Source organism: Babylonia areolata, chromosome 22 (assembly GCF_041734735.1).
Source record: "Babylonia areolata isolate BAREFJ2019XMU chromosome 22, ASM4173473v1, whole genome shotgun sequence".
Classification (NCBI taxonomy): domain Eukaryota; kingdom Metazoa; phylum Mollusca; class Gastropoda; order Neogastropoda; family Buccinidae; genus Babylonia; species Babylonia areolata.
The window spans coordinates 6,095,704-6,108,203 of NC_134897.1; the positions used below are offsets into that span (position 1 = coordinate 6,095,704).

General features: G+C 44.5%; 1 protein-coding gene across 2 annotated transcripts in view; it reads right to left on the reverse strand.

Annotated features, from left to right (window-relative positions):
- The window catches only part of LOC143297299 (zwei Ig domain protein zig-8-like), a 223,532-nt gene that overhangs the window by 5,144 nt on the left and 205,888 nt on the right, over positions 1 to 12,500 (reverse strand). The window contains exons 4-8 of one of the 2 annotated variants that reach the window (XM_076609573.1): positions 12,317 to 12,349; positions 10,094 to 10,218; positions 9,246 to 9,411; positions 2,099 to 2,122; positions 82 to 180 (exon numbers count right to left, since the gene is read on the reverse strand). In XM_076609573.1, coding sequence (XP_076465688.1) covers positions 82 to 180; positions 2,099 to 2,122; positions 9,246 to 9,411; positions 10,094 to 10,218; positions 12,317 to 12,349 — 447 coding nt within the window. Of the gene's footprint in view, positions 1 to 81; positions 184 to 2,098; positions 2,123 to 9,245; positions 9,412 to 10,093; positions 10,219 to 12,316; positions 12,350 to 12,500 lie in introns of both variants that reach the window. The other variant, XM_076609572.1, reaches the window with a different exon arrangement.

Consider the following 12,500-nt stretch of genomic DNA (forward strand, 5'->3'; position numbering starts at 1 on the left):
AGTAGGTCTGGATCGAGAGATTCCACAGGACTCCACATCACGTGACTTGTGAGAGGATGTAAGTGAGAAGAAAGGCAGTACCCGAGGTGACGACAGCGGTGACGTGCAGGTGATGATGCAATTCCACGGCTGCCGAGTCCACCTGGCGGCCTGTTTCCTGTGTGTGGTCCACCTCTGTCCCTGCAGTTAGAGGCAAAGACACACTCAGATAACACACCCTGTCCCTGCAGTTAGAGGCAAAGACACACTCAGATAACACACCCTGTCCCTGCAGTTAGAGGCAAAGACACACTCAGATAACACACCCTGTTCCTGCAGTTAGAGACAAAGACACTCAGATAGCACACCCTGTCCCTGCAGTTAGACAAAGACACACTCAGATAACACACCCTGCTCCTGCAGTTAGAGGCAACACTCAGATAACACACCCTGTCCCTGCAGTTAGAGACAAAGACACACTCAGATAACACACCCTCTCCCTGCAGTTAGAGGCAAAGACACACTCAGATAACACACCCTGTCCCTGCAGTTAGAGACAAAGACACACTCAGATAACACACCCTGTCCCTGCAGTTAGAGACAAAGACACTCAGCACATCCTGTCCCTGCAGTTAGAGGCAAAGACACACTCAGATAACACACCCTGTCCCTGCAGTTAGAGACAAAGACACACTCAGATAACACACCCTGTCCCTGCAGTTAGAGACAAAGACACTCAGATAACACACCCTGCTCCTGCAGTTAGAGACAAAGACACACTCAGATAACACACCCTGTCCCTGCAGTTAGAGACAAAGACACACTCAGATAACACACCCTGTCCCTGCAGTTAGAGACAAAGACACACTCAGATAACACACCCTGCTCCTGCAGTTAGAGGCAAAGACACACTCAGATAACACACCCTGTCCCTGCAGTTAGAGGCAAAGACACACTCAGATAACACACCCTGTCCCTGCAGTTAGAGGCAAAGACACACTCAGATAGCACACCCTCTCCCTGCAGTTAGAGGCAAAGACACACTCAGATAGCACACCCTGTTCTCAATGCAGACACGCAACAAATAATAACAACTATATCATTTGATCTCTCCCACTCACTCTTAGTGTGTGTGTGTGTGTGTGTGTGTGTGTGTGTGTGTGTGTGTGTGTGAGAGAGAGAGTTTTCGATCAAGATATTTTCATAAATAAGACTTCAAAAACATTTCTCATCTTCGTGGTAATGTTGGTCGATCAGCACGTGCTTATGACCACGCTGGGAAACACCAACATCTTTTTTTGTTCAGTTCTTATTTCCCCCTTTTCTTCATCGTATTTTTGTTTGTCTTCTCCGTGTCCTTGTCACGCTTTATCTTCTCCGTGTCCTTATCACGAAGCTTTATCTTCTCCGTGTCCTTATCACGCTTTATCTTCCCCGTGTCCTTATCACGCTTTATCTTCTCCGTGTCCTTATCACGCTTTATCTTCTCCGTGTCCTTATCACGCTTTATCTTCTCCGTGTCCTTATCACGCTTTATCTTCCCCGTGTCCTTATCACGCTTTATCTTCTCCGTGTCCTTATCACGCAGCTTTATCTTCTCCGTGTCCTTATCACGCTTTATCTTCCCCGTGTCCTTATCACGCTTTATCTTCCCCGTGTCCTTATCACGCTTTATCTTTTCCGTGTCCTTATCACGCAGCTTTATCTTCTCCGTGTCCTTATCACGCTTTATCTTCTCCGTGTCCTTAGCAAGCTTTATAAGGACAAGATTCAGTGCGTTCACAATTCCCTCTCTTGCATTTTGATATTAAATCAAAATATGACAAAGATACAGAATGTCATTTTGTCTTTTTTCACTTTGTCCTTTTCTGTTCTTTTTCTTTTTTGTTTCTAATCTATAGAAACACTTAAGAGGACATCATCTTATAAAGAGTCAGTGTCTTTGTTAGCACACAGCTCAAGATGGAAGGTGTGAACAGCTTGCAGCCTGCGAAACAAGGAATAAACGACAAGTTCCAGACTGTGTGTCTGCCACTCAGCGCGTCTGTCTGTTAGCGTGCTAGTGTCTGTGCTTTATCAGCTGCACGTGATGTAAAAAGAACAGCAGATCGCAACTTACCTCTTTTCACGTTGTTCTTGTCGCCTGCAACACACAAAAGAGAGAGCATCAGAAACAGTCTCGCAGACACATCATCAACGATATTTTCAAGCGTATAACTGTTTATTAACTTATCGCCTAGTAGTTAAATCTGAGATTTTCTAATCTGAGGGTCTTAGCAACGCCTAGCGGGTAGATAGTGGAGTGCTTCCGATCTTCCATAGCAGTTCGTGTTCAAACCTGTTATTCACACAGTTTATGTAGAGTGCTATATCTCCAGACCATTTTCTCAGTTTAAGGCTTTTTTTCATTTTTTTTATTTTTTTTGCTGCCCCATCATCTGCACCGTTTCAGTGGCATTAGTCCCACGCCGCTCATTTAGATTCCCCCAGACACGGCCACACCCGGGTTCGTCCGTCACAGTTCCAGCGTCGGCAGTCCGCAGGGAACCATCGATATTAGGGCGCCAGGAAGCCACACACCAGAGGAGACCCTGAACTGCTGCTGAGTCACTTCGGTGGTGTTCAGTGGTGCCTGTTCTGATTCAAGGTACTTAGGACACCACCTACTAAGCTCCTTACTAACGACAATAATGGCTTAGTCGCGGAGCCAGACTGAGTGAGCGTCCCTCCCACAGTGGAGACCGCTACCAACAACAGCCCCCCATGAATCTGCCGACACTGAAGACACTGACAGGACTCACCCCAAGCACAAAAGTGGAGGGGTATCGAAACTGAGGTCACCATGAGAGCAGGGCATGAAAGGCCACAGACTTTGAGGCTGTTTTGTTTATATTGATGATGACGAAGGAGGAGGAGGATAACTATGACGATGACGATGTTGCTATGGAGGTTTTGGTCTGTGACTGCGTAACAAGGTTGTACTCTACGCTTCCTGTCATAATGATATCCCGGCGTTAACCAGGCCCGAGAGATACAAACACTTGCAGTGTTGGTCAGGTAATTGGAGCAACACACCCAAAGACGCATCCTTGAAGTGGATGACACTCGACTCTGTGTGTGTGTGTGTGTAGGTGTGTGTACAAAGTCTCCCCATTAAAGCCCGCAACACACTCGTCTCTGGGTAGGAGCCGGCCACGGGCCGAAAAACCCACCTCCGCTGGGATTCGAACCCGCGTCCTCCCAGCCGTCATTCCGCGACGCTAACCACTTCGCCACGGCGGCTGGTCAGTTTTAGGCTTATTGTTTTGGATAATGTTTTTTGACTTCAGCACCACTTTCTACTGTTTTCCCCTGGCACTGAAGGGATTAGAGGTAAAATCACCCATATCAGTGATCCAGGGATTCATGTCAGAGTTGTCTATGGAGACACAAAACGTACCAAGCATCCACCAACCACGACAGAAACATCAGCAAAATGACGCTGGTTGCATCAATTGAAGAATTAGAAAAGATTTTACGAAAGTCTCTGCCACAACTAGTTGTTGAACCGTTGAACCAACTGAGACTGAGTTTGCTATGGGGATCCTTTGGACATTAAAAAAGACGATGTTATGCCAAGTTTTAGGACACAACTGACACCACTCTTCGTGTCTTTTTACAATCCTATCACTGACACGTGTTTTGTGACGCCACAGGAGTCTTTGTCTTCCCGCCAGTCCTCAGCACACTGCTGTGGTTGTTAGCCACTGGGGCCACAACACTCCACAGTGATAGGCCTCTGATGGGGTGGGAATCAGAACATCCCAATCTTCGGTCTGTCAATCTAACCTTTTCGCTGTGTCGGCTGATTTTTTCTCCCTTTCTCGCTCACATATACGCGAGCAACACACACACACACACACACACACACACACACACACACACACACACACACACACACACACACACACACACACACAAACAAACAAACAAACAATCACGCGCGCATATGCACACGCATAGGTTCATTCAACAAATTTACCAAGTAATAACTATGGCTTGGAAAAGAAACGAAACTTCAAAGAACCTCAACGTGTGTGCCTTCGCTCTTTGACACACTGTTTCAAAACAAAGTCTGGAAGGAATGTGTTGTTCCAGAAGGCCAGATGCCAGCACAGCCACAACCATCCCTGCCATGCACTCAGCCATTGCCGTCGTCGTGCTGAGGGAAGAAGCTTTGCATTTTCTATACCGCTCGTCAACAGTCTGCAATTCCACGCTCTTTCCCTCCATCCTGTCATTCCACGTTCTTTCCCTCCATCTTGCCATCCTGACACCCCACGTTCTTTCCCTCCATCCTGCCATCCTGACACCCCACGTTCTTTCCCTCCATCCTGCCATCCTGACACCCCACGTTCTTTCCCTCCATCCTGTCATTCCACGTTCTTTCCCTCCATCCTGTCATTCCACGTTCTTTCCCTCCATCATGCCATCCTGTCATCCCACGTTCTTTCCCTCCATCCTGTCATCCTGTCATTCCACGTTCTTTCCCTCCATCCTGCCATCCTGTCATCCCACGTTTTTTCCCTCCATCCTGCCATCCTGTCATTCCACGTTCTTTCCCTCCATCATGCCATCCTGTCATCCCACGTTCTTTCCCTCCATCCTGCCATTCCAGTTCTTTCCCTCCATCCTGCCATCCTGTCATTCCACGTTCTTTCCCTCCATCATGCCATCCTGTCATTCCACGTTCTTTCCCTCCATCATGCCATCCTGTCATCCCACGTTCTTTCCCTCCATCCTGCCATCCTGTCATTCCACGTTCTTTCCCTCCATCATGCCATCCTGTCATCCCACGTTCTTTCCCTCCATCCTGCCATCCTGTCATTCCACGTTCTTTCCCTCCACCATGCCATCCTGTCATCCCACGTTCTTTCCCTCCATCCTGCCATCCTGTCATTCCACGTTCTTTCCCTCCATCCTGTCATTCCACGCTCTTTCCCTCCATCCTGTCATTCCACGCTCTTTCCCTCCATCCTGTCATTCCACGCTCTTTCCCTCCATCCTGCCATCCTGTCATCCCACGTTCTTTCCCTCCATCCTGCCATTCCAGTTCTTTCCCTCCATCATGCCATCCTGTCATCCCACGTTCTTTCCCTCCATCCTGCCATTCCACGCTCTTTCCCTCCATCCTGCCATTCCAGTTCTTTCCCTCCATCATGCCATCCTGTCATTCCACGTTCTTTCCCTCCATCCTGCCATTCCAGTTCTTTCCCTCCATCCTGCCATTCCACGCTCTTTCCCTCCATCCTGCCATTCCAGTTCTTTCCCTCCATCCTGCCATTCCAGTTCTTTCCCTCCATCCTGCCATTCCACGCTCTTTCCCTCCATCCTGCCATTCCAGTTCTTTCCCTCCATCCTGCCATTCCAGTTCTTTCCCTCCATCCTGCCATTCCAGTTCTTTCCCTCCATCCTGCCATTCCACGCTCTTTCCCTCCATCCTGCCATTCCAGTTCTTTCCCTCCATCCTGCCATTCCAGTTCTTTCCCTCCATCCTGCCATTCCACGCTCTTTCCCTCCATCCTGCCATTCCAGTTCTTTCCCTCCATCCTGCCATTCCAGTTCTTTCCCTCCATCCTGCCATTCCACGCTCTTTCCCTCCATCCTGCCATTCCAGTTCTTTCCCTCCATCCTGCCATTCCACGTTCTTTCCCTCCATCCTGCCATTCCAGTTCTTTCCCTCCATCCTGCCATCCCACGTTCTTTCCCTCCATCCTGCCATTCCACGCTCTTTCCCTCCATCCTGTCTTCAACCTTCGCTTGCATTTGTGTGTCTGTTTTGTTCATTTCCTCCTATTGTTTGTTTCTTTGTGTGGTTTATGTGTTTTTTTTTCATATTCAGTAATGTTGTTTTGTTTGTTTCTTCCTGGCAATGAGCGATGTCTTGCTTTGGGTTGAAGCGGTTCTCTCAGTGGCATATGAATAAGTCCTGTGGAAAAATAATCGTTGGAAGCTGAAATACCAATGATGTAAGAACAGCTTGTTGGAGTGAAGTATTGAGTTTCTTCTTCCTCATCTCCTCAACCTGCTTCCTATTTTCCTGTTGCTTTCAGGGGTCTCAAATACCAAAAGCACTCACTTGAACGAGGGGGTATGTCTGTCTGATTTGTTTTCTGGAGGCAGTTTTCTCCCCTGCGGCATGTGCATGCACATGAAGGCGTTCCGTTATGTGTCGTGACGTCAGAGATCTGAACCATCTCCATCTCGCCGGTCTCACACATCGGTGCAACATCAGCACGCAGAAAAGAACAAAATGTTCCTGGCATTTGGATCGGTCGGATATTGCATTGGCCATCATTACATTTGCGCGTGTGCGTGCTCACCACACCAATTCGCAAAATAAGAGAGTGAGAACACTGAACGCCGAAATGTTTAACTCTCTCCATACGAACGGCGAAAGAGACGACGTTAACAGCGTTTCACCCCAATTACCACCATCAAAATATTGCAAGTGGAAGGCTCTTATACTGAAGAGGTGAATGTTGACAAATAATACCACAATTCTGACGACGGGAGCTAAAGGTTGGGTCATTCAGACACCCACTGGACATCCGAGGAGTCTGTGTAGAGGAGAAGAGAGGACTGGCCGTACTGAGTGAGTTAAAGTCATTAACTGTGGAGCTCTAGTGACATGGGGGGTGGGGGAAGTGGGGGTTACAAATCAGAACAAAACTGTGCAAAACAAACAAAATTAAACAGAAAGGAAAACAGATTTGAAGTCAAACAGGTATAAGATGAAATTCACATTCTGTCATCAGCTTTAAAGTCCATGTGACAGGGAGAAATGTGCCCTTTCCAGTCCTTCGATTCCAAGGTTTGAACAATGTACGGAAAACAAACAGATTTTAAAAAAATATAATAAATATGTTTGCATGTAACATAGGAATACAATAATCTCAGTAAGAATACATCATATGAATATAATGGCGAAACTGACTATCCAAATGGTACTCTTCCTTTATATTTATAGGTTTTTTTTTCTCTTTTGAGCCCGCAAAAATGTTCAGGTGAATAATGAGTATTTGGAGCTGTAGTAGACTTTGCGTATATTTACTGCCTCGGATACATACTTTACAAGTAAGCGTATCACAACTTCATTTTTTGTCATCAGTATGCTGAACAGATTTTTTCTGTGCCAAAGCTGTATTGAATGGAGTACATTTTTGCCGCAAATCTTGGTATCCTTTGCAGTTATACATGAAATGATTTTCATCTTCTGGGCTTTGAGAGAGAGACAGAAAGAAAGACAGACAGAGAGAGAGAGGAGAGAGAGAGAAAGAGAGAGAGAGAGAGAGAGAAAGAAAGACAGAGAGAGAGACAGAGAAACAGAGAGAAAGACACAGAGAGAGAGAGAGAGAGAGAGAGAGAGAGAGGGAGAGAGAGAGAGAGACGCTTTTTTGACGCTTTGACATTTTTATTGTCATTACCTGTAAGGGTCTATTGACAAGGGGGTGACGGGGATTAATTCTTAAATCCCCTTAAATGCAAAGCAACATTCTGCTTAACAGCATTTCATCAACAAACAAACAAAAAAATCTCTAAATATAACTCTCTCACGATACATTAAGCAACACGGAACACACACACACACACACACACACACACACACACACACACACACACACACACACACACACACACACACACACACACACAAAGAAACTAATCATACAAACTCGACCACCCATTCTATGAGTGAAATAGTTCAATATATCAATTATCTACCTTACCAAATTAACATAAGAAAATAAAATTTACATATGGATATCCTCCTCATTTACTCTAGTGTGTTCTGATCATTGTGATTATGCCTTATTTTTTGTGCTTCTGAGATAAATTTAGCTACTGACTGTATGATATATTCATCATCAGACGATAAAACAGAAAAAAAAATCATGTCTTTTAGCTAGATGAGATTACAAAAATGTACATTTTTCTCTTACTTTATCGTATAATTTACAATGAAACAAAAAATGTTTTTCGTCATCTACACTAGATGCACACAAAGGACATGGCAATTCTGTGGATGCTGCAGGTTGAAACCACAGTTTATTTGCATTGAAACCAAATGTCCGTAGCCGAAATCTTGCATAATTTAACCTGTGCCACTTATCTGTGATGGCTGTTAGATATTTTTCAGTATGAAATATACTTTTGAATGAGAAAAACCAACTATATTTCTCTTTGCTTTCCATATCTGAATGCCAATTTTGTTTAAAAGAACAAATCAATCTATCTCTAAATTCTGATATAAACTGCTGTTCATTTCCCACTTCCTGATACATCCACACAATTCCAAAACCGTGTTCAGACAAAACCTTTTTTACACTATAAGTCCAGTTTTCTTTTCCTAATTCCATTTGTAACAGCATCATCTCGTAAGCCTGTCTGGGTAAACGTGATTGTGGAAGTTTCAATAATTTCAACCAATATTTAATGCATTTTACAAACGTTCTTATATACAAAGGATATCTACCTGTTTCCCCATATAACATTGTGTTGGATGAATGAATTGGCACGTTTAAAAAACGTTTAATTGCATAAGTATGTACTTTTTCCATCTGTGAATTTACCTTTAGTCCCCAAACTTCGGCTGCATATGTAAGTATAGGTTCAATCTGTGTATCGAACATTTTCCAAAACAAACAGTAATCAATAGACTTAAGCTTTTTTTTTTTAATGAATTCAATATTTCAATAACACCTTTCTTTGCTTTCCTGCAAGATTCTTCCCAAGCATAATTTAAGCTTAATTTTGTTGAGAATATCATTCCCAAATATTTATATGAATTTATAACTTTAACATCCTCATTTCCATAAAGCCATTTTTCGTGCACTGACAGATGTCCACCCATTCTAAATACAATAATGTTAGTTTTATCCATGTTCACTGTTAAACCCAAATAGTCTGCTTCTTCTTTCAATGCATTTAATTGGTTCTGTAAACCCCTAACAGTTCCAGACAAAAGAACAACGTCATCTGCAAATAACAGTAAAAATATCTCGATTGCTCCCGGAATTAATTGAATTCCATGTCTTCCTTTTCTCGACAATAGAGAGAGAGAGAGAGAGAGAGAGAGAGAGAGAGAGAGAGAGAGAGAGAGAGAGAGAGAGAGAGAATGACCTCCCACTTTCTGTCAGCCAGGCCCACCATTCCCCCATTGTCTCCCACAAATGATCTGCCACCCACACCATCACCACCACCACCACCACCGCCCTTTGACGCACCATTGAGGACGTTGACCCTGAAGCTGGTGACGTCAAGACTGGACGTTCTGCATACGTAGACTCCTGCGTCATCAAGGCGTGCGTGCTTGATCTCCAGAATGCTGACGATGGTGGATGTGGAGAGAGTGACGAATTTCCGTATGTAAATCCCCTTCTCCTCGCTTGTCTGTGCAACACAAGATTTGGGTGAGGAAGACGCGCCATTGATAGAGAATCAGGCTCCAAAGACCGCGTTAAGAAAGAACAGTCTGTCCGTAATGTATGTTGTGCTTTGTTTTGATGTCAGTGGTGATGCATTTTGTATACATGTCTGCCGAAATTATTTATGCTGATTAATGATTAGAAAAAAAAAAAGAATAAATAATGGGGTGCAAGAATGGCACGAAACAAATGAACATTGTGGATCCTCCGTGTATGACAACAGTAACTGCATGAAGATCTAAAATTTCGCTGACTTTCTTTTGTTTTGTACTTGTACAGTTTCCTTTCATTTTGGGTTTCTGAATGCCGTGATTCTAAGTGTCCATGATTACATGTAAATACATGTATCAATTGATAAGATTATAGGCAACTGATCAAATAAATATACATTTATACATATATAAACTCATAAAAATATGCATCAATAGATTAATCAATCAACAAATGAGTAACGATGTCCATTCATAACACAATGTATTATACAACTACTCCCACTGATATGAAGACGTACAAATGGCGAGCAAGAAACACATACACTTCTAACACGACTATATTTCATCAGAACTAAACAAGCACACAAAAGCAATGGAAAAACGAGAATGAGCAAAGGGAGGAAGGAATGAAGGAAGGACAGTCTCCAAGCCAACCTGCAGTCTGTTGCCCTCCCGGAACCAGTCCAGATCTTCCGGGGGCTGCTCTGTGGCTGTGGCGTTGCAGATCAGGTACAGTCGCTTCCCCTCGTCTACAAAATCGGCCCCTGTAATCCGGATATCTGGGGAAGGACAGTGACCATGCACCCTCCATCAATACATGCACACAACGAGACACAGCTGGTGGGGCAAATCATCACACACAGCTTGTCTCTATAGTAGTGAGCCAGCTGATTTAAAGATGACATGGACATTTAGAGCTTAAACAGAGGCAGATTACAGATGTCTGTGATACGTAACGTCCACAGACAAGACCCAGAGAAAACTGAGTACTACTGTGAAAAAGTCATTTGTAATCCACAGCTTTTCAGATTTCGTCGCATTCGGCTTGAATGCTTGTTTTGGGGTTGTTGCTTTTGCTCCCCCCCCGAAAGTCATTCTGCCACCAGGCATTGTATCCGGCACACACACAGACACACACAGACACACACACACACACAGACACACACACACACACACACAGACACACACAGACACACACACATAGACAGACACACAAACACCCCCCCCCACACACACACACATACACCCCCCCAGCCCCCCCCCCACACACACTTTAACTTTTTTTTACGTTACGCGTGATATGGTGTGAAAGGTTTGTACAAAGCATGCAATACTTGTTTTTCTTTGTTTCTGGCCAGTCACTTGATGAACCCAGGCCTCTCTCAAACAATTCCATGAAACGAGGACAAAACATAGTGAGCACAGAAAACACAAACATGTTTTTGACACGACTCTGTTGACACCAGGATCTAAGTGGAAAGCTGACTGTCAAAACGAAACAAGCCAGGAAGGACGGAAGGGGGGATCGGAAATAAAAATTCAAGGAATTTAATTTCAAAACAAAATAGCCCACCACAAAAATGTTGTTGCTTCCTGAATTGGCATTCGATTAGCAGCCTGACAGCGGTTTTAAGGGGGAGATGTGTTTGGCTATATTCTTCTTGTGTGTGTGTGTGTGTGTGTGTGTGTGTGTGTGTGTGTGTGTGTGTGTGATTGCCTGTCTGTATGTTGTACGGCAATGGACTACCACAGCTGTGAGAAAACGGACCTGGGTATTTGCAGACCCGAATCCCAATGGCCTAGTGGATACGCTACATGGGGCGGACCTCTAAATTGCTTTGTCACTTTGCGACACTACAAACGATTTTGCCTTCTCTCCAGGGGGCTCTTTCTGAAGCACTCTCCTCATTGTGCTCAATGTCTTTTCCCTCCAGTGGTCCAGCCACTCACGCCGCCATCAACTGTACAACTTGTATGCAGGGTGCGCATACTGTGTTCCCAGGAGAGCAGTTAAATCGCGCAAGACCACTGGTGGAAGTGAGTGAAGGAGGGGGTAAGAACGAAGGGAAAGATGGCAAAGGAAGTGGGCCGACCAGGAAGAGTGGAAAAGTGGGTGGTATGGACCAAAGTTTGGTAACTGACTTACTAATTCATCTGATAAATAAAACATGACATAGACAGCATATGTCTGCAACCACACATACACACATGTGGAGTGTTGGCCTAGGGGTAACGCGTCCTTCCAGGAAGCGAGAGAATCTGAGCACACTGGTTCGAATTACACCGGCAGTCGCCAGTATTTTATCCCACTCCACTAGACCTTGAGTGGTGGTTTGGACGCTAGTCATTCTGATGAGACGATAAACCGAGGTCCTGTGTGCAGCATGCATTTAGCGCACGTAAAAATAACACTCGGCAACAAAACGGTTGTCCCTGGCAAAATGTTGTATAAAAATCCACGAGGAAAACAAATAAAACTGCAGTCAGGAAAAAATACAAAGAATGGGTGGCGCTGTCAGTGTAGTGACGCTCTCTCCCTGGGGAGAGCAGCCCGAATTTCACACACAGAAATCTGTTGTGACAAAAAGAGAAGTACAAATAGAAATACACACACACACACACACACACACACACACACACACACACACACACACACACACACACACACACACACACACACACACACACATAAAGAGACGAACAAACACACACACATGCACATGAATGCACACACACACACTGACTGAAACCATTTATTGTCAGATTAACTGTTTGTTGTACTGACAACACACACACACACACACACACACACACACACACACACACACACGTACGTCAAATGTGTGTACTTTTCACACACCACGATTCACGACTTACTTGGTTTTGGAATTTTCTTGGTGGTCACTTCCTCTGCAAATGAAAAGAAACAGTTTATTGAACACATTGAAAGAGGAGAGATAAAGACAGAGACTGACAGAGTCAGAGACAGAGATAGAAACAGAGAGATAAAGACAGAGAAAAGGAGAGAGAGAGATAGAAACACACACACACACAGAGTAAG